The 20,830-nt window shown below is 39.9% G+C and overlaps 1 protein-coding gene and 1 long non-coding RNA gene across 5 annotated transcripts in view; one reads left to right on the top strand and one right to left on the bottom strand.

The window, feature by feature from the left end:
• Positions 1–1,112: 1,112 nt before the first annotated feature.
• Ccdc198 (coiled-coil domain containing 198) lies at positions 1,113–19,816 on the top strand. Of its 4 annotated transcripts, XM_042682560.1 has the most exons (7): positions 1,113–1,196; positions 1,275–1,508; positions 3,008–3,099; positions 11,480–11,566; positions 13,063–13,161; positions 14,529–14,688; positions 18,674–19,816. In XM_042682560.1, the coding sequence occupies exons 2-7, from the start codon at positions 1,286–1,288 to the stop codon at positions 18,907–18,909; spliced, it is 897 nt and encodes a 298-aa protein (XP_042538494.1). In that variant the 5' UTR covers positions 1,113–1,196; positions 1,275–1,285; the 3' UTR covers positions 18,910–19,816. The 4 variants fall into 4 exon arrangements, with proteins under 4 accessions (XP_042538494.1, XP_042538495.1, XP_042538493.1 ...); XM_042682561.1 differs by having other exon boundaries at positions 1,118–1,508; positions 3,017–3,099; XM_042682559.1 differs by having other exon boundaries at positions 1,118–1,508.
• The window catches only part of LOC122110061, a 24,045-nt gene continuing 22,637 nt past the window's right edge, over positions 19,423–20,830 (bottom strand). The window contains exon 3 of the long non-coding RNA XR_006147806.1: positions 19,423–19,510. This is a non-coding gene — a long non-coding RNA (uncharacterized LOC122110061). The remainder of the gene's footprint in view (positions 19,511–20,830) is intronic.

The raw sequence follows: 20,830 nt of genomic DNA, 5'->3' as shown, positions 1-20,830 counted from the left end.
CAGACCAGCATGAAAGCAAAGAGAGAGAGAATGTTAGACGGGAATTCCTTTATGAGATACAGAGAGGCCACATCTTGAGAGGTCAAACTGGGAATCTTTATTAGAAAGCCAGCGACTGCAGGTGGACTCCTGACCTAAAGACCTGCAGCCCAGAAAGTCATTTGTACAAAACTTTTTTTCTATATATATCTATATATAGATATATTATTGTAAAGATACAGAGGGATCACAGTCCCATGAGCAAGGTAATGAGTCCATTTCCTATTGAGCATTATTATACCCTCCTTTATTTTCCCTTACCATCCCTTTCCTCCCCACCTCCCCAACTCCTCCCTCTCCTCCCCCACAAAGTTATAAAGTTCGTTTTCAATACACTGTCTTGTACATCTCATTGATACAATGGATCATCCTGTATCCTTATTTCAGCATTTTGTTATTTCCCTTCCCCTCCCCAAATTAGAGAAGCGTATATACAAGATGCAGGGCACCGACATCAAACACAGTTATACTGTGGGGGAGGAACATACATAGAAAAAAAATCACATGGTACATTATAAATACATTAGAAACAATAGCAAGCAAGAAAAAAATATTTGTGTCCCTATGTTGGGGTTCAGTTCGCTTAACATCATCTTATATGGTCATATGTACATAAGGAACAAAATTTTTTAATGCAAGTTTGGGCCCTCATTCCCAGGAGGAAAAAAATAACAGCTTACATTGTATTTTTGCCCTCCATGTACTCTTCACCTCCAAAGTTATGAACAGAAAAAACTCAAATGGATTTGTTGCTATTCTGCTGTTTCTTGTCCTAATTGGAAGACATGTTCTCTGAAAGGAAAGATTAACAAAGCCCACTGTAATTGATATGCATTTCCAAAGATGGTTTAACTTTTCTGTTATTACTTGCAATGAAAGGGTCAAGTTTAAGACTTCTCTAAATCTATGTTCTGCATCTCTGTTAATGTTCCTGGTGTTAGGTATTTGTTTAATGATCAATAGCACTGAGTTTTTCAGAAGCTGGCATAACCAAGTCAATGTTTAACTGCATTCTTTTGGTCTGGAATAGCCAACTAGGAGTTGGAAGGAAATCTCCATAGAAACCAGTCTTCCAGGAAGTGGCCAGAAAGGTTACTGTGTGGTGAAATAGAGATGGAAAGATGTCATGAAGGAAATGATTGCTTTGTAAAACTGGGGTAAGCTTCTGGAAATATCTTAATTTTAAAAGCTACATTAAGGTTCTCAACCCACCATTATGGTTTTTCTTTGAATAGCTTTGTGAGAAATGGGCCTGAATCCCTCCAGGGCTCACCCTCGGGTGACCAAAGTCACTCCTTTGCAAAACAAACAAGCCAAGATTCCCTCAGCTGGCTCTACGCACTTGTCATCCAGTCAGAAGTTGGAAGAAAAGAGTTCCTATTCATTTGAAAAACTGCAGGATGGGAATAAAGCTTTGGAAGAGCAGCTACCACCTCTGCGAGAATCCTGGTACAGAGGACCTTCTGCAGGTAAACATAAAATTCATCATGAGATTGCGCGTCTGGACTAAAGGAAGCTGTTACTAGGTTTAAGTGACTGCGATCTCACAAAGCGTAGATGATTGAGAATGAAGTCTGGATGGTTAAGCTGAGAATTGAATGGTTGCCCATTTAAAGACTTTTGGTATGTAAGAATGATTGTGTAAACCCCACGATTGTACAAACCCCATCATGTACAAAGAGATTTTTCACCATTCCAAATGAGAAGGAAAAATTATTGTATTTCACCTTAGCTTCTACTACTTTCTGTGCTTATGCTTGCTTTTGTTAGGCTGTTGACATCATATGGATATGGATGTGATAAATGATGACAATTATGCTTCAGTAGATTCTAAATTTAAGTCATTATCTCCAATACAGTTTAATGCATCAGGCTTTGTGGTTTTCAAAGTAGAACGTTAGCCAGGCACCAGACTCACACCTATAATCCTAGCTGCTCAGGAGGCTGAGATCTGATGATCGCAGTTTGAAGCCAGCCCACACAAGAAAGTCTGTGAGACTCTGATCTCCAATAATTTTTTTTAAGCCAGAAGTTCAGTTATGGCATGAGCGGTAGAGTGCTTGAGCAAAGGAGCTCTAGGACAGCACCCAGGCCCTGAGTTCAAGCCTCAGTATCAGCAAAAACAAAGTTGCACTTTAGGAATGGGAATTTTGCAACCACTCCAAGCAGAAATGATTTATTTTGTAGGACAGACAGTGGATGAGTCACCGTTGCCTAACTCCATGTTCTTCATGGTTAGCCACAGAACTAAGGGAAATATTTTCCATGATGATTGGGAGCTCTGAGCCTAGAAATTATCCTGGGATATCTTGTAAGACATGTAGCATGTTTTGTGGGAATCAAAATGATATTTAAGCAGACATTCTAAGATGGGTAGAAAAGTACATGCACATATAGCATATAATACATATATGTATTTCATTTGTTTCTTCTTCATATTCTGGATCAACAATATAAATATGTCCCCTTAATGGATGACTTGGTGAGAGTGCTTTGTATATTCTTGTGATAACTAGCAAATCATGCCCAGAAGACCTCCGTGGCTACTTTCCACACAATTGACAATATTGACTAGTTGTCACTTATACAGCATTTTCAAATAATACTCTTTCAACTTCTTCAGCACAGCAGTGGCAATTTTCCTTAGTTCTACTGACAGATTTCTGCCTCCCTTTCTTTTTCCAACCCGTCAATCCAGATGTTTAAGGTTTTGGTAATTATTTTCCTTTAAATATCAAGGTGGGAATGGAATGAGGAAGCACAATTTTAGGCCAATATTTTATCATTTGCATTTATGGAGGGATCCTGCTATAGATGGTTGATCTCCACACTTGATATATGGGTTACACATACGTGACTAAAAGGAGAAAAATTGTGTTGACAAAGTCTACTAACTCATGGTCAGTTGAATTTCCTAATCTAATGGTAAATTGTTTGTTTAGTGGTTTTTTCTTGTTTCTGCCTCCAGTCCTTCAAGTACCCACGGCCATGTATTTTGACATCCCACTGGAACCTAGAGAAACAAGTATTATTAAAAGGCATCCACCCCGAAGACTTCAAGTAAGATGAATTTAAACGGCTTCATAAGGAATTTCTTGGATTTAATGGTAACTATTAACTAAGCTGTTAATGAAAAATGTTTTCAGAAAATGTGGCCAATTGCAGAAACTACTTAGGATTTGCTTCAGAAATGATTTCACTTTTTAAGGCAACCAAAATGAGTGTGGCAGCAAAGACATAAGCATGGGAACTTAAAGGATGTGATCTACCAGTAATTCGTTGAGGGTTATGAAAACCACATGTAATAAATAACAGCCACTTACATGATTATTACCTACTACAAGTCAACTACTTCACTAGGCAACTTGATCTATGTCATTCATCACTTAACCCCCATAAGAAAGTCTTAGTTTTGTTTTATAGATATAGTAAAGAGGGTTATTTGCCCAAAGACACAAAGGCTAAATATCAGCCAGTCTTCCAAATCTGCACTTTTTGCATCAGTGTACATGATCTCTAATACCTTTTTCAATCCCTAACCTTTTATCATCCTAGATGTCAACTGGTTCTTTAAATTAGAGGCATTGGATTCTAAGGTAATAAAGCTAGAGCTTTCAATCATTCACCTTAATAAAACTTTAATGGATTTCCTTTAGAGAGCTACAAATTCTAAGAAATCTTACCCTAGAAAGGAAAAGGAATCAGAGTGGTCTTTGAAAATGTGCATCAGTTAACAGGAGGGTTTGGTGCTCTCTTGTGAGCAGGATCTATCACTGACATTTGAGAAAAGGAATTATAGCCCCAGTCCACCTGCTTACAAATCACCCAGATGCCTGGATCAAACTCAGGAGCTCATTTGTTAAGGATTATTTCTATTTCCATTGGTTTTATTTACTTAATTCTCCAGAAGCTCAAAATTATTGTTTGAAATTATTATATTCTGTGGTTCCAGGGGGAAAAAAAAGCACCTTTTTCCAAAAATTAGAAGCCTTGAATTATATTGCTTAGTTTAAGAAAAATAAAGCATATCTGTAATAAATTAATATCTTTAAAGTTGTGCACAAAAACAATGAGTACATCTCTGAATAAACTAAACAACGCTAAAATTTGTTTTATTCTTAAACCAAATATCTTTTTTAAGGAGTGTTGAAGATATATCATTGTGAAACTGCTAAGCTGATTGAATCAAGGATTGACTCAGGCAGAAGTATACTATAACCAGTATAATATGCTATGTCTTACAAAGTACTCTTAGTATCTATCATTCCTTAATAAGCTGTGCCTGGGTTTGTTGGTTGGTTGGTCATGACCTTGAACTCAGGACCTGGGCACCATCCCTGAGCTTTTTCACTCGAGGCTAATGCTCTGTCACTTTGAGCTACAGTGCTACTTCCAGTTTTCTGGGAGTTACCTGCCATGGCTGGCTTCAAACCACAATCCTCAAATCTCAGCCTCCTGAATAGCTAGGATTATAGGTGTGAGCCACCAGCACCCAACTTGTAGTTGGATTTTGATTTTCCTAGTGATCTTTCCAGCTCTAACACTTTACCTCTATACTAACAGACAGCTTTAAAAATGAAAACTCAAGAAAAGAATTACTTTAATGCAGAAACTCTCTTACTATATCTCTTATCTTCAACCACTAGCAATATGCACAACAAAAAAGTGTGTGAATGAACGAACAGATGAATGATGAGACCCAACATCCCACAATCAAGGTTCTCCCTGCTACTGCTACCTCCAATATTACTGTATTAGAAATCCAACTGACTAGCCAATGCAATCAATGTCTCTTAATTATTAGCATAGGAAAATATCTTAGTGGACACAAGAACAGAGAATCATCTAAACTTAGGGAAGAATTATGCCTTAAGTGCCGACTACGCTATCCTCTGTACATTTGCTTTAACTTCCCCAGAAGATCAGTTTTCTCTGCTCCTCAGATCTATTTGATAAAATATGACTTACATCTTAGGTTCCAGTCAAGTGGGCAGATTGTCTTGACCTTCCAGGCTCTGATTCCAAATTCCTGGAGGTAAAGATCTTATTGGCTCAGCTTTGCTTGAGATTTTCGGCTCTGATCCAATGAGCTCTGAGCAGAAGACGTGTTCACACAGTAGAACTGTGGGCGGAGGAGTCACCCTGTAGATTCTGGAGTCAGCTCTGAGAGAAAAGGGAAATCAGTAGGAACTTGGCAGACACTACCAAAGATATCAGCTATAATTATCTTCACAAATGAGGCTCAGCACATTTTCCACCACAAATGGGTTTTTGAGAGAATAATAAATGCTAGGTTCCCATGACATGTTAATTAATAGCCTGATCTCTGCCAAAGAAAATTCTAAAAGTATTTTTAATTATTAAACCAAACTTAATTGCATCCTAAATAATTTGAGTTGCACATTTGGCACTCTCTACTTCCTGAACATCTACTCCTCAAGTATATAAAGGTCATGAACTAAGGTTTTTCATCTCGGAACTGGGAGTCTCTGCCAGGGACCTTGGATTGAATGCTTCCCCTATGTGAAAGAGTTGACCAGGAAAGCCCCTCATCACCTTCTCATATAATATCCCAAACCCCGCTTAACTTGGGGTACCACACACACACTCCCTTCTTACCGCTCACCCTTAGATTGATAATTGGATAATTCCCTTATCTCCAAAATTTGTTAGGATTTTACCATCCCTATAAGGCCAAGCCTGACCAACTTGTTAACAATTACAACCCTCATCCCAGCCCTTCTGATTCCCTTGCCCCTCACTATCTTGTTTTTATCTCTATACCATCTTCCATCTAACATATCAAATGCTTTAATCATATCCACTGTGTTCATTGTGTGTTTCCTTCACTACTTCCTTGCTTTCAATGCTAGAAAATCATCCTCACAAAAGCAGGGATATTTTTCTGTCTTCACTAATATATCCAAGGGGCCAGAACAGTGTTGGACACATAGTAAGTGATCAATAGGTCTGTGTTGAATACTGAATGAATAAATAAGAAGAGAGGAAAAGTATTAGGAATCTGCTGTGAGAGGTGTTATTTTTGGTATCAGACAACATGGAGTCTCCTGAACCATGAATATAGTCTATTTACTCTTCGTTTCTTTTTCATCTTTCAATGATATTTTATAGTGTCCCAGCCCAGGCAGGAAAGTCCATGAGGCACTTATCTCCAATTACCCACCAAAAAGATGGAAATAGAGCTGTGGCTCAAGTGGTAGAGCACCACCTTGAGTGCAAAAAGCTCAGAGACAGCACCCAGGCCCAATTCAAGCACCAGTTCTGGCACAAAAATAAGTAAATACATTGATAAATTGGATTTTCTAATACTTTGTGTTCTCTATTTTAATAAGTGAAACGGATCTTAAAGTAGTTTATTTCTCTGTGGTCTTGTGAAATGAATTGATTACTTCTAGCTCTTTTCTAGTCTCTAAAATGTTTGTTCTAACATGTGTTATCTGTTCCTCTTAAGTTTAGTAAAATATCTTTAAAGTATCTTTAAATACCTTTTTTCTTGGCCACTTGTCCTTTTAAGGGAAGTCAGAAATTTTCTTATTAACTTAATCTCTTTTATGTCTCTTAGTTTATCTACACAGCTTATTCTTCTTGCTAGTGTATGCTTCCAGGAAATTGTCCATTTACCTAAGTGTTTGGATTTATTGTTGTACAGTCTCATCTTCTTCATATTCAACTCATATCTTAATTTCAAGCTGAGAGTCTGGCTCTGATTTCCTGCCCTGTGGAGCATTTTAGATCCCTTTTAACAAGTAGAAATAACTCACAGCCAGCAGAAGCCCTAAACGCCTTATGGACCAGTTTCTCTCTCTCTCTCTCTCTCTCTCTCTCTCTCTCTCTCTCTCTCTCTCTCTCTCTCTCTTTCTCTCTTTCTCTCTCTGTGTGTGTCTCTCTGTCTCTCTCTTCTGTCTCTCTCTCTGTCTCTCTCTCTGTCTCTGTCTCTCTCTCTCTCTCTTCCCTCCCCTCACATACACACATTCTAACATTTCTATTCAGTTTCTCAGCCTAAGGAAATGTTTGTCTTGTATTAAGGCCAAGCTAGCTATATCTTTTTCACTTTTGTGTTTTTCATTATTAGTTGTTCGGAGCAAAGGATGCTATTAAGACATGAATTGTTTGCAAGGCCTTGATCAGCAATTCTTCCTTAGCTTTGTGATTTCTCAATACTGATGAACAGGTGTCCTGGATACCTTTTTCTGCTTCCTAGAACTTTAAAGGACACATTCCTAAGTCTTGATGCTAGCCCAGGTTTACATTTTTTCTAGTTGCTCTGGCCCACCTTCCAGTTCTTACAAGTAAACAAAAGCAAAAACATTCAGGTCAGTGTCTATCACCAAGCTCAGAGACTTGTGGTCTATGGTCTCATTCTGGTTCTTGAACCTTCTAGCAGACTTTCCAACTGATTATGCTGACCATTGATTTGTATAAGAAGCCAGATAATTCAGAAATTGAAGGAGGAGTATCATTCCATCAATTGTCTAGTACTTCTTTCCCATCATGTTCTTTGTGAAGATTAATTGAGGCATGTCACTTCCTAGGTAGAGAAAAGGACCATGCATAGGAGCCCCAAATCCTGAGGCAATATCACTTGACTGGTTTATTTAGATGCGGTCAAGTCTCTTTTTTAATTTAATTAAATTTTATTTTTATTGAAAAAGTGATGAGCAGGGTACAGTTATGTAAGGTAATGAGTACATTTGTTATTAATCATTGTTACCCCATCCTTCATTATCTCCCACTGATCCTTTTCCCTCCCCTCCCCCAAGTTGTAAGGTTCATATCCAACATAGTGTTAAGTATCAATGTTGCTTTGGTTCATCCTTTGTCCTGCTGTTTCTGTGATTCTCTTTCTCTTCCACATAGTGAATAATCTTATATATAAGGTACAACATACAGAAAATGAAGAGACATTAAAAAAAACTACCTACAGGGCATAAGAACCTCTTGTTTGCACATATTGGAGTTCATGTTGATAGGCTTTATTATATATGGTCCTACGCGCTAAGCAATTGGGTTATTGAGATCCCTTGTTAAGAATGTTGTAGACAAAAAATATTTTTAAAATATTGTAGACATCTTCTAGTTCTTACAAATAAGGGAAATCATGCAACCTACTTATCTTTGGGTCTGCCTTACTTCATTTAATATAATTTTTCCAAGTCTTTATATTTCCTTACCAATGGAACAATGTCATTCTTTCTGATGGAAGCATAGAACTCCACTGTGCATATATATCTCATCCTCTTGATCTATTCTTCTATTAAAGGGCATCTGGGTTGGTTCCATATCTTAGCTATGGTAAATAATATTGCAATGAACATGGTTGTGGTGGTAGCTTTAGTATGGCCTTGTTTGTGGCCATTTGGGTACATGCCCAAGAGAAGGATTGCTAGATCATAGGGAAGCTCTATGTTTAGTCTTTTTTCCCCTCATATATATTATTGTAAAAATACTGTACTGAGGGGTTACAGTTACATGAGTACGGTTTCTCTTCAGATCATATAAATCTTTCACCTTTTATTATGTTTAGTTTTTTGAGGAACCTCCATACTGCTTTCCAAAGAGGTTGGACAAGTTTGCATTCCCACCAACAGTGTAGAAGCGTTCTCTTTTGGCTGCATCTCCACCAACATCTGTTGTTATTAGATTTCTTGATAATGGCCATTCTAACTGGGGTAAGGTGGAATCTCAATGTTGTTTTGACTTGCATTTATGGCTAGAGTTGTTGAGCCATTCTTCATGTGTCTCTTGGCCATTTGTATTTCCTCTTCAGAGTCTTTTGCCCACTTTTTAATGGGATAATTGTTTCTTTGGGAGTTTGTTTTTGGAGAATTTAATTTCTTAAGCTGTAGGTATATTTATCTAGATGAGGTCAATGTTCCTAACATGTTTTTTGGTAATTATCAGAACAAGTGCAAATGGACCCTGTTTATATGTCAATTGCTGCCATCTAGTGGTGTTTTGCGGAGGAATAATGTGGGTGTTTTCGTTCTTTCAAGGGCAGACAAGCAATTAGTTGCCTGGAGAGAGGTCTTAAAGACATCTACCATTTAACCCTTGCCTGAAATGTAAATTTAAGTTGAAAGATTGAGACTAGAAGACAAGGATTGAGAGTTCTCATCTCTTCTTATCAAAGCAATACCCTGGATATAAGAAGTTACAAACAGATGATTTTAAGTGACTAAATATCTGCCTTCTTTAAACTCAATTTTTTCAATTATACTCTATAAAAAAATCTTCTGCGCTGGGAAGGTGGCTCAATGGTAGAGCACTTGCCTTGCATGCATGAGGACCTGGGTTTGATTCCTTGGCACCACATAAGCAGAAAAAGCCAGAAGTGGCACTGTGGCTTAAGTGGTAGAGTACTAACCTTGAGCTAAAGAGCTGAGGGACAGTGCCCAGGCCCAGAGTTCAGCTCCCATGACCAACAACAACAACAACAACAAAACTTTTCTGTGGCCTACTAATGTATTGTTGTATTTGGTTTATTCACTAGAAGTGCTGTGGAAGCCAATAAACCCCATGTTGGAAAGAAATCATTAGAGTTCTTGGGAACGTTCAGAAAAATATCTACTCTCAAGATATAGTTAAAACCTGGAGACTGTCCATCTCCAGTGAATTGCCTAGGAATTTCTTTTGTTAATTCCAGGGTTATCTGATAGTAAAGTATTTTTGAGAAACAGTGGAAGAAATTTCCCATGGGAAATTTGGAACTGGACAGACCTGAGCTTGAATCCCAGTGATGCCTCTTTGTAGCTGTGAAAATTTGGACAAGTCATTAACTTATCTGAAATACACAGGATTCACATGAGGATTAAGTGACACATTACAGATATATCTGGTAGACATCAGTAACTACAAAGTCATATAGGACTCATCACAAAGACCTAAATCCTGAACCCACCAGTGAAAGAAGAGGCACAAACACTTCCTTGATCTCCCCTTCTTTCCATAGCTTCTCCCAGTTTTGGCTTGTTTTTCCTGACATAGGTGTGTTGCCGTAATGTCTGAGCAGTATTCATGTCATTGGCTGTAGCACGGGGTCTGCCTAGCACTCCTACTCTAGAGTCATTGTTTCTTAGTCTCCTTGACCAGCTCATTCCAATCTATCAGTTTCACAGTTTTCTCAAGTCTACAGTCTTTTGTTCTGTACTTCTCACTCTTGACCTTGCCTGCCACCCTGGTTTCAATCATGTTCTACTCAGGGATGATTCCCAGTATTCATCTTTAGTACAGATCTTTCCTCTGAGCTGTATGCCTGTGTATCTAATTATCTACTCAACATTTACACTGTCTTAAAGGTCTCTCCAACTCAAGTTGCTCCAAATCAAATTTGTATATTTTTTTCTAAATTCAACCCATCCCACATCCCCAACAGTGAACACTGTCCATTCTCTGTGTTAGGGTACCTAAATAAAGTCATATTCTGAAGACATGGAGAGTACAGAATAATTCAATATACGACTTGCTGCGTTCATTTTCAAGTTTATGTCCTCGAGTTATTTATTGTCCTACTCATGCCCAAGTGACTTTTTCTTCCAAGCACTGAGCACTCTTCACAACTATCAGCCAAGCCATCACACAAGTCTGTGTTGCATAGTTACAAGCTCCACAAAGAACCATGTCCATTTTTGTTGATTACCATTGCATCTCCACACCTGGCAAACAGTATGCGGTGAGCAAATAAACTCTCCAGGTCCTTCTTGGTACATCAATGTGAGAAAACCAGCTTTTCTCCCATGCCTTCTCAGTCAGGACTGCCCCCCACCCACCTTCATGCCCCCAGTGCTTAGCTTGAGAAGCATAAAGTGATCCAAGGTAAGAAAAGCAGACCCACAGTCATGCATTGTGTTCAGTCTAAGTGATCTTTGAAGCTCCAGCATTGTATCCCCCATAAATCCAAACTCTGTTAGAAAAAGACATCTCTTAAAGATGTCTTTTAAAGATCTCTTGAGATCTGTTAGAGATGTACTCTCCCTTGCTTCGAGTCTCAGAGTCATCTGTGATTATCGCTGGGGTGTTTGAGGAAGTGTCTCTCAGGTCACTTCCCTGAGGACTGGGTGAGTTATAATAAAGTCCCTTCCTGATGCCTCTTTCATCTCCAATAGCATAAGAGCCTGGCTAAGTGATAATTTTGGACATGACCCCTCAGTTTAGAGAAAGGAACTCTTAGTCTCTTAACTCACTGAGCAAGGTTTCAATTATTAAGCCATTGATAACAGCGCAACAGATCAGGAAGCAACCAGACAGGTTGAAGAGCCTTTAGCACAGCTGTAACTGTTAAACGTTGGAATCGCCTTCCCAGGATGTTTGTGGGTACAAATGCTGCTTTGGCAATGTGCTAAAATAGTTTAATATCTGGCTTTTATATTTCATCATCCCATGGTATGACAAATGCTGAATACTCTAAATGTTAAACTTCTAGAAGCTTGAGGCCATTGACCTGCCACAAGTAATTACCTCTGAAAGGTTCCTGGGCCGGCAAGAAGCCAGGACAAGGCACAATACAAAGGTGAGCTATGGCAGTCTCCAGAGGTGGTGGCTAACCATGGGGCTGTATGGGGTGGTGAGTGATCCTTGTCATGATTTCCCTACACAGAAAACTCAAAGCCACAACAAATAGTTAAGTCCTTCACAGTCAGAACATTGCAAGGGTACCTGTCTGTTCTCTCTAGCTGTACACTGTTTTTTTCCTCTTAGGTGAACTCTGGGCTCTTTCTGCTTTGTGGTGAAAATGGCCATGTAGATGAGAGAGAGGAATGTTACATGGAAATTGATGGTCCTAGAAACGTTCAAATCTGTGAAAACTACACCACAACTCTCCTCTTTCATTCTTCTCTCCATTTAAAGCTTTCTGTTTGCAAGTGAAACCTATCTATAGTTTATTCCTATTGCCTCTGTCATGGCCTCACCAAAATCTAATCCCAGGAAAGGTCTTCTGTGGATCTTGATACTGCTACACTTTTGTAAAGTTCTGTTGAGAATTCCCCCTCCGTCTCCATGTCTCTCTGTCTGTCTGTCTGTCTCTGTCTCCATCTCTGTCTGTCTCTCTGTGTCTCTGTTTCTCTCTCTCTCTGTCTCTCTGTCTCTGTCTCTCTCTGTCTCTCTGTCTCTCTGTCTCTCTGTCTCTCTGTCTCTCTCTCTCTCTCTCTCTCTCTCACACACACACACACACACACACACATGGTTCATCTTGAAGCTGGCTAGGTGGTTGCTATGTGGCTGGCTGATTGGGTAAGCAATGCCCAGATACTATCAAGTCCTCAAGGCCACATTTGTGCTGCTGACAGTGGAGGTGGGCCCCTCCCTGAGTCTTTCATTGGCTGACATCGTCACTGTTCATGCGGCAGCACTAAAGCTATCACTCAATGCAGCCCTTCTTTTCTGGCAACAGCAGGTGACAAATGGAGATTTAGTCACCTTCACTTGCCCTCAAAAACCGTCTGCACTGTCCCAACTGACATTCGTGATATCCCTCAGGGAGACCACCAGAGTCGTAGATAATAAAATTCACATCCTTAGCTGCAAGGCACCTGGTGGCTTACATGGGCATGCGAGACTACACCATGGAGAAATCTATCCTATTTAACCATTCAGTGGTTCTCCTCTCATTTCATAACCTGACCATCAGTCAATGGTAAGGAGAGAATGAAAGGTCTCATCAAACCAGAAAATATCTCTGGAGAATTAGTAATAAATATCTCCTGGCAAAGGAAATGAGATTTTAATGAACTTGTCAAAACTCTTGGATGCCACGTTTGCAAAACTCTTTAAGGACCTTTGCAACTATGTAATATATATATAGCAGAATGCCATTTCATTCACTAATAATGATACAAAGAACTTGCTAAAGCCACACAATACTTTATCTGTATCCTCAAAAAGATCTGTATAGATTAGGATGGATTATGGTCTTACTCTGTTCTAAAAAGGATTTAACAATGTGGATTACACATCATCAGTAAAAAATTACCCCATACTAATTGAGTATGTCATCTTTCATGGCAGGAACTAGAAAAGAAAATGCCAACTTCCATGTATACTTCTGGGAAAAGACAATATTTGCATAAGATGCAGATGCTGGAAATCAACCGTAAAAGACAAGAGGTAAATAAAAGTGTCATATTGACCAAATTTGTACCACATAATTGCAACCCCTGACACATGACTGCTGTCAAGAATAGATGATTTAGCAGTCAGTACTTAGCATTTTGGAATCAAAGATTCAACGACTGAAGCTAACAGCCGGGTTGAATCTGTTTTCAGTCCTCTCAAGGATATACAGAGGCTTCGAATGTCTCCTTTTAAAGACAGATTGCTCCTCTGATAGTCTGGCTCCAGTGGGAAAATATGATGATGTTTCTTGGTTTAGTAAGGGGGGTGGGATCTTTATTCTGATACCGAGGCCTCTCTCTATAATTCATGCTGCATAATTATCCAATAAGAAAGACCTGTCTTGGTCTATTTTCTGCTAGTATACAGAAACTGGGCAATTATAAAGACTTTTTCCTTTCATAATTCTGCAGGTTGGGAAGTCTAAGACAAGTGTAAGTCATTGGCATCTAATTAGGGCCTTCATATTGTGTCATAACATAGCAGAGAATATCTCATAGACATTGGGTACAAGACAGTGAGAAGACAGGAATAAGACAAAGCGACAGCAGTGGAACTTGTTTTCACAATAACCCACTCTTTAAATAACCCACTCCTGTGGTAGAGGCCTTAATCTGCCTAGAGGCTAGAGCCCTAAAAGTCTCTTAAAGGACTCTTCCTCCAAATACCATCAACATATGAATTTGAGGATTAAGTTTCCAACGTTATATATAGACACTGATGGCTCCTGCTTGTAATCTTAGCTACTCAAGAGGCAGAGATCTGAGGATCATGGCTAAAGCCAGCCTGGACAAGAAAGTCTCTGAGAGTCTTATCTTCCATTAACCACCAAAAAGCCATAAGTGGAGATATGGCTCAAGTGGTAGAATGAAAAAACTATGAGACAGCCTAGCCCAGAGTTCAAGCCCCAGTATAGGGACACGCACCTGCACGCACACGTGTGTGCACGTGCACACACACACACACACACACACACACACACACACACACTTTTCAACATATGAATTTGAGGGGACACATTCATAACAGACCTCTGGTAACCAATTCTTTTAATAATGTCCTGTAGCTGTCATACTCTGTAGTCTCCCCTGTAAAGGAATGAGCCCAAGCCTATTGCCATCTGCCATTCCATCCTCATCGTAAGGAAGCTATACTTCTTTGAGCATGTGGGTACCTTTCCCTCCCAATAAGCCTGAGACAAAGGAAGCTCTCATACCTTCTAATAGGAGGAAAACATATTGTGTTCAGGGATTACAGGTGTCTATGGACAGGCTACAAGTTGCCAAGTGGTGGATGGCCTGATGTGTTCTAGCAAAGGGAGTTAGTGAGAACATTAAATACTTATGGCTGATCATTTTTAGGCCCAGGTGGAACTGAAGAAAAATCTTCCCAGGGAAGCAAAGAATAATAAGCAAAAACAGAGAAATCATAAAGCCAAGAAAACACTTGAAAGCATTCCAAAGAATGGAGACTATGATGTTCTAACCATATTGCCTGATGAAACCATGAACAGACGTTCAGGTAAATCATATTTTTGTAGAAGAGAGGATTTCAAATGTTTTCCAGACTTCAAGTAAACTCCCAGGCTGTGCGTCTAGTGAAGAAAGTGAGAAGACAGAAAACAATCTCTGTGTTTTGCTGGTATTTTACCTCTCAGAATGCAGTGAGAATGTTGTCACATAATTTTGGATCCTGGGAGGACAAGACGGAAGCTCTGTAATAAGATATTTTCTCTCTCTTCTTTTATGCCTTCAACATACCTTATATGCGTTATGGGAATCCTTGTCCTGTTCCCAGGAGGAGAAAAAAAGTAGCTTCATTTTCTAGAGAATGAAGCTCATGGGGACACATTAACTTGCTGTGGCATGTGTTGGAATTGCATGTGCTGGTTTGGGGTCCTATGCACGTGCCTGGTCACACAGCCCCTGAGTGTCAGCACTCAGGGGCACATTTAGAACACTGAAAATGAATCCAACACCACGGCCCTCCCAACGCTGCTCCTCCATTGTCTCAGTGGGTGCCCCCCCCCATGCCAAGTTACTCAAGCCAGAGCCCTCTTCATCCCTTCTCTCCCTCTCCTTGCCAGGTAAGTGTTAAGACCATTAACATCTCTATTATTATGGAAGAGTAGTAGCACACAGGACTGTTAATGTTCTCTAGTGCTGGAATCTGCCATCTCCTTCTTTCCCAATGGTTTTGCCTTGGGCAAACCTTGGATCTGGTCCTCAGCCTGTCACTCCAGGGCCACCTGACCAGGTTCTCCACTTCAAGTCTTACCTACTGCCCCTTCGACATTCACTTCAGCGGTTCTCAATGTGGCTTCAGGCCAGCCAGCTGGGGACACACTCAGCTTCAGTCAGGGTGACTGAAATGGAAATTTCTGGATGAGGACCAGCAAGCTGGATTTAATCAGCCTTCCAGGAGGGTCCTAATAGCCCCAGAACTTAAGAAACAGGGGTTGGAAATGTGGCCTAGTGGTGGAGCGCTTGCCTAGCATGCATGAAGCCTTGGGTTCCATTCCTCAGTATCACATAAATAGAAAAAGCCAAAAGAGGAGCTGTGGCTCAAGTGGTAGAGTGCTAGCCTCGAGCAAAAGAAGCTCAGGGACAGTGTCCAGGCCCTGAGTTCAAGCCCCAGGACTGGCAAAAAAACAAAACAAAAAACACCTTAAGAAACAAGGAACTAGGAATATTTCTCTACTCTTCTGGCTGATCAAAATATTCCAGTATTCCCAATGTCTGGCAGTATTGTTATCACCTGGGAGTACAAATGCAAGAACAAATTTCAAGTTCCACCCACACCTTCTGAATCAGGATCATTTATCAAGATCCCCAAGTGATTCTCACCCATATGGACATTCTAGAAGCACTGTACCAATGGTAAAATGCAACTCTGCTCATGTCACTATCCTTCCTAAATACAAACAAACAACAGCCAGGCAATGGAGGCTCATGTTTGTAATCCTAACTACTCACGGGGCTGAAAGCTGAGGATCAGCAGGAAAGTCCGTGAGACTCTTATCTCCAATAAACTAATCAGAAAAAGCCAGAAGTAGTGCTGTGGCTCAAGTGGTAGAGCACTAACCTTGAGTACAAAGAGGCTCAGGGACAGCACCCAGGCCTTGAGTTCAAGTTCAGAAGAGGGAAAAAACAGTCTCATTCGGGTAGTCCCCATTGACCTGAAAACAAAAGCTAAACTCCTTAATATGGACCTAGGCCTTTTAGGAGCCTGCTGCTGCCTATCTTCCTATCTCCATCTCTGGCTTCCAGCCTTTCATACACCCAATGGCAAACTCAGCCTTGGGTTGCTCTGTGCTGTCCAGCGGCCATCTATCTGTTTTCATAACTCTCTATTGCACTGCCCCATCCATTAGAGAGCCCCTTAAGTTCTTCCTGTCCATATTTCCCCGAGATTGCAAATGATTCATATTGTTCACACTCACACAATTGCTGTGCTGTAGACCAAATCTTCATATCAGCAGTACTGATCACTTGGAACGCTGCAGAAATGCTGGCTGTGTCTCTGGAGGTCTTAAGTTCTAAGTGCAAAATCACCTGCTAAAATAGATTTTGTCTCTGCTCAGAGAACAAGATGCTTAATCAATAAGGTGATTAAATAAGAAAAGGCTGAATAATTGAAAATCTACTCAGGATATCCATTTCACCCAACGCTTTCAAGTCTCAGAATGAGATCTATTTTGTAGTCATAAATACAAACAACTTTCATAATTGAAAAAATACTGTCAAAACCACCAAGGAAAGGGCCTCTGCAAAAGTTAGGCACTGACAGTCATCACGTGACAGCATGCCTAGAAGACCAATACTGGCAAAGGATTTGGCAGATACCCCAGGTTTGGAGTGGCCCAGGAGAGACTATGGCATGTGGAGACGGGAGTTTTCTTTTGCTCTCCTGAGCCTTCCTAACAATCCAGCTATGGTTTGTTGAGTGCTCATTATAAGCCAGTACTGTGGTCCCCTCAACTCCTATGCAGCATGGAAGGTAGGAGTTACCATCACCTCTGTGACAGAGGCAGGATTCAAGACCAGAATTGTTTTTATCTACTCACTTACAGCTTCATCAGGATGCGGATGACTCGAGGCTCTAGGCCCACCACCTTAGGAAAGCCTACAGATCTGAAAAGCAGTGACTCTTCACCTTTAAATGGCTCTTGATCCTTTACGAAAAATCTATACTCTGGAAGTTCTGGATGGATGTGGAAGCAGCTTTCAGACATTGGCCTACATAATCCTTTGCCTTTGATCTCTCAGGGGGTCAAGGGGGCAGAAAGAGTAGCTCATTCAGGAGTCAAGTCCTGCTGGAGACAGGGAGGTATGGCTATGTCAACAGGTACAAACAGGTCATAAACAGCAACTCATTGGGGAACCAGTCCCAACTTCATCTTCCTGAATCAGAATCTCTGGGGATTGGTGGGAGGAGGTGTTATCTTACAGTTGAAAATTTTTCTGAGTGATTTTGAGGATTAATCCAACATAGATGAACTTAATAACCTTTGAAAGTTCTCAACACCCAAACTTTATGAGAAACCTTTTCTTTTTAATAACTCTGTGCATGAATACACATGACAAAATGAGCTTAGAAAGGGAAGATTTTGCTAGCATGAGAGAGGGCAATTTTAATTCTTCTCACTAAAATGAGATTGCATTTATTTAAGACCCTTCAGAGGGAATGGTCTGCAGTAACACACTCATTGTTCTGTAGACTCTAAAAGGATGGTGGGCACTTCTTAAATAAAAAGCTAAAGTAAATCAAATTCCACAGCAAAAAACAAACAGGTATCCTCTAATGAAAAATATAATGCTGGGCACTGGTGGCTAACATCTGTAATCCTAGCTACTCAGAGAATGAGACCTGGAAGATTGAGGTTTGAAGCCAGCCTGAGCAGAACAGTTTGAGAGACTCATCTCTAATTAACCAGCACATTAGACACATACCTGCATGCTTACATATATGTATGTACATGCATACATAGCTTTGAAGAGATACAAAAAGGAAAAGATGCAATAGATAATTCAAGATTGGACCCAGGACCTAAAAGATCAACTGCAAGCAAACAAGAAGTAGTCATAAAAAGTATTGCTGGAATAATCATAGATATTTGAATATGGATCCTCTATGAGCATATATTCTACCAGTGTTGTATTTCCTAAATGTAAGGTTGTATTGTAATTATGTAAGAAAAAAAGTCTTCATTCTTGAAAGATTATAGCAATGTATTTAGGAGTACCTGCAATTAATTTTTGAGTGGTTCATCTGAAAGCAACATTGTGGCAAAACATTGTGGATGGGTTGGGGATATAGATATATATTCTACTAGTCTTGTGATATTCAGGGTATTCCACTTTGTAAAAGTAACAACTGAAAAACGTTTAGCTGGAATATATAAAAATATCAAGCAGATTCTTCTGTGTTCATAAAAATCTAGGCATGTAATAAAACAATCATTGTTAGAAAAAATCAAATTAAAAGACCTTCTCATCTTTCATAGGAAATTCTCATGATACAGAACTTTTGGACTATCAAGCAAGAAATGAGTATTATCACCAACAAAATGGCAAAATGGAAACATGGCTCCATGAAAAAGAGGCTGGGAGACAGCGCCTCTGGGACAGTTGGAGCTCAGACTCAGATGAGCTGGAGAAAGATGAGACAAAACCACGCGCTCTTGTGAGAACTAGGACCGAGAAAATCCTACTTTATGATGAGTTTTTTGACCAAGAATAAGAATGCCACTCACTCTCCCCAAATAGTGAGGGTATTGAAAGCTAGGTTTTCTGGTGAAAACTAAACTCCTTCAAGTTAGCATATGAATCTCAAAGTGATTCACTCTGGTAAACTATGGGGATCACAGTGGGTATCACACCCGCTGCTCACCTTGGCTGTAGAACCGCCTCCACACTGAAGGGCTGAAACAACCATCATTTTCTTCCTCACCATTCTGTGTGTGGTTGGGCCAGCAAAGTGGCTCTTCTGCTAGTCTCTGCACATCTGTCATGTAGTTGAAATCAGATAGTGACTAGATCTGTAGTCCTTTGAAAGCCCGATCAGGATATGGTGCCAACTGCACCCTGCCAGCTCTCCATGCCTCTTCACAAACGTCTCCATGACAGGGTAGTGAAATTTCCTGCATACCTGCCCAAGCCTCTAACTAACAAACTCTGCCAATCTCTAGTCAGACAACCGACTCTACACTTCTGCCACATCCTATTTTGTGGAAGCAAGCTGTGTGCCGGATGCTAGCCAATGAAAAGGGTCTATACAAGGGCACATTGGCATCCATTTTCAGACCCTTCACTACACCATACTTTTAAGAATAAATTAGAACCTATAAAACAAATAATACAAATACAAATATATATTGATATAAATAAAGTGTTGTTTTAAAGAAAAGTCAGTGATGCTATGCTAAGTACTCAGCTCACTTAGGCCACATTTTCATAAGTTTTACATAACAGAAAAACCTAAAAAAAAGATGTGGAATAATGTCTGGCATATCAGGCTATTGTGAATTAAAACTCAAAATATTAATACTTCTCAGATTATAAAGTAGATTTTAGAGTTTTTTAAAAACTGAATAGAGTTAGGCACTGGTGGCTCATGCCTGTAATCCTAGCTACTCAGGAGGCTGAGATCTGAGACCATGGTTCAAAGCCAGCCCAGGCAGGAAAGTCTATGTAACTCTTATCTCCAATCAACCACCAGAAAACTGGAAGTGGTACTGTGGCTCAATTTGGTAGAGCACTAGCCTTGAGCAAAAAAAGCTAAGTGCACAGGCCCTGAGTTCAAGCCTCATGACTGAAAAAAACAAACAGAACATCAGCAGCAACAACAACAACAAAAAATCCTAAATGAAGCACTGCTTGCTCATGCCTATAGTCCTAAACTACTCAGGAGGCTGAGAACTGAGGAGTGAGACTGAAAACTAGTCCTGACAATCATTTCCAATTAGCTACCAAAAAGGAAGAAATAGAGCTGTGGCTCAACTGGTAGAATCACAGCCTTGAGCAAAAAAGTTAAAAGATAGTACCCAGGCCCCTAAGTCCAAGCCCTAGGACTGGCAAACAAACAAGCAAAAACAAAACAAAAAGCTAAATGGAAAAATAATTTTAAGCCATCCAGAAGTTTTCAAGGATTTAGTAAAACTTTAAAGCAAAGCAAAACAAAAACACCCTTTTAAGTCTTCAATAAGAAACTTCCAAAAATAAAAAAAAAAAGAAGAAAACACTATGTGAATTTGACATTTAGTCAGTTCAGACAAGTCCCTGCGGAGATGAAAAGTTTGAACTGCCAGGGGATGAAAAGGAAAGTTTCTTCTGACTATGCAGGGCAATTAGGCTATCCTGGCTTGGGCAGGTATGAAGGAATTTTTAACTACCTAATGGTACTAAAATGACCTCATCAATTTCTGTTGCATTTTAATTTTTTAAAATGTGCTGTTTCATTTTGTGTGTGTGCCAGGCAATAAGCTTATTTGCACTGAATGAATAAATAAAGTGCTTAACCAGTTAGCCTTCAGTCAGGCCCTTGAGAAGAAAAATGAATCCAAACCATCCCTTGCGTCCTCATCTATTATGGTGGATCTACAAGCCTTTAAAGTGCAATGGGAAACTCCCAAACATTGAAGTTAGGAGAACCAAATCAGCCT

Source organism: Dipodomys spectabilis, unplaced genomic scaffold (genome assembly GCF_019054845.1).
Source record: "Dipodomys spectabilis isolate Male_0828 unplaced genomic scaffold, ASM1905484v1 ptg000073l, whole genome shotgun sequence".
Classification (NCBI taxonomy): Eukaryota; Metazoa; Chordata; class Mammalia; order Rodentia; family Heteromyidae; genus Dipodomys; species Dipodomys spectabilis.
The sequence above is the reverse complement of the archived record's forward strand: the minus strand, read 5'-3'. Positions and strand labels throughout refer to the sequence as shown.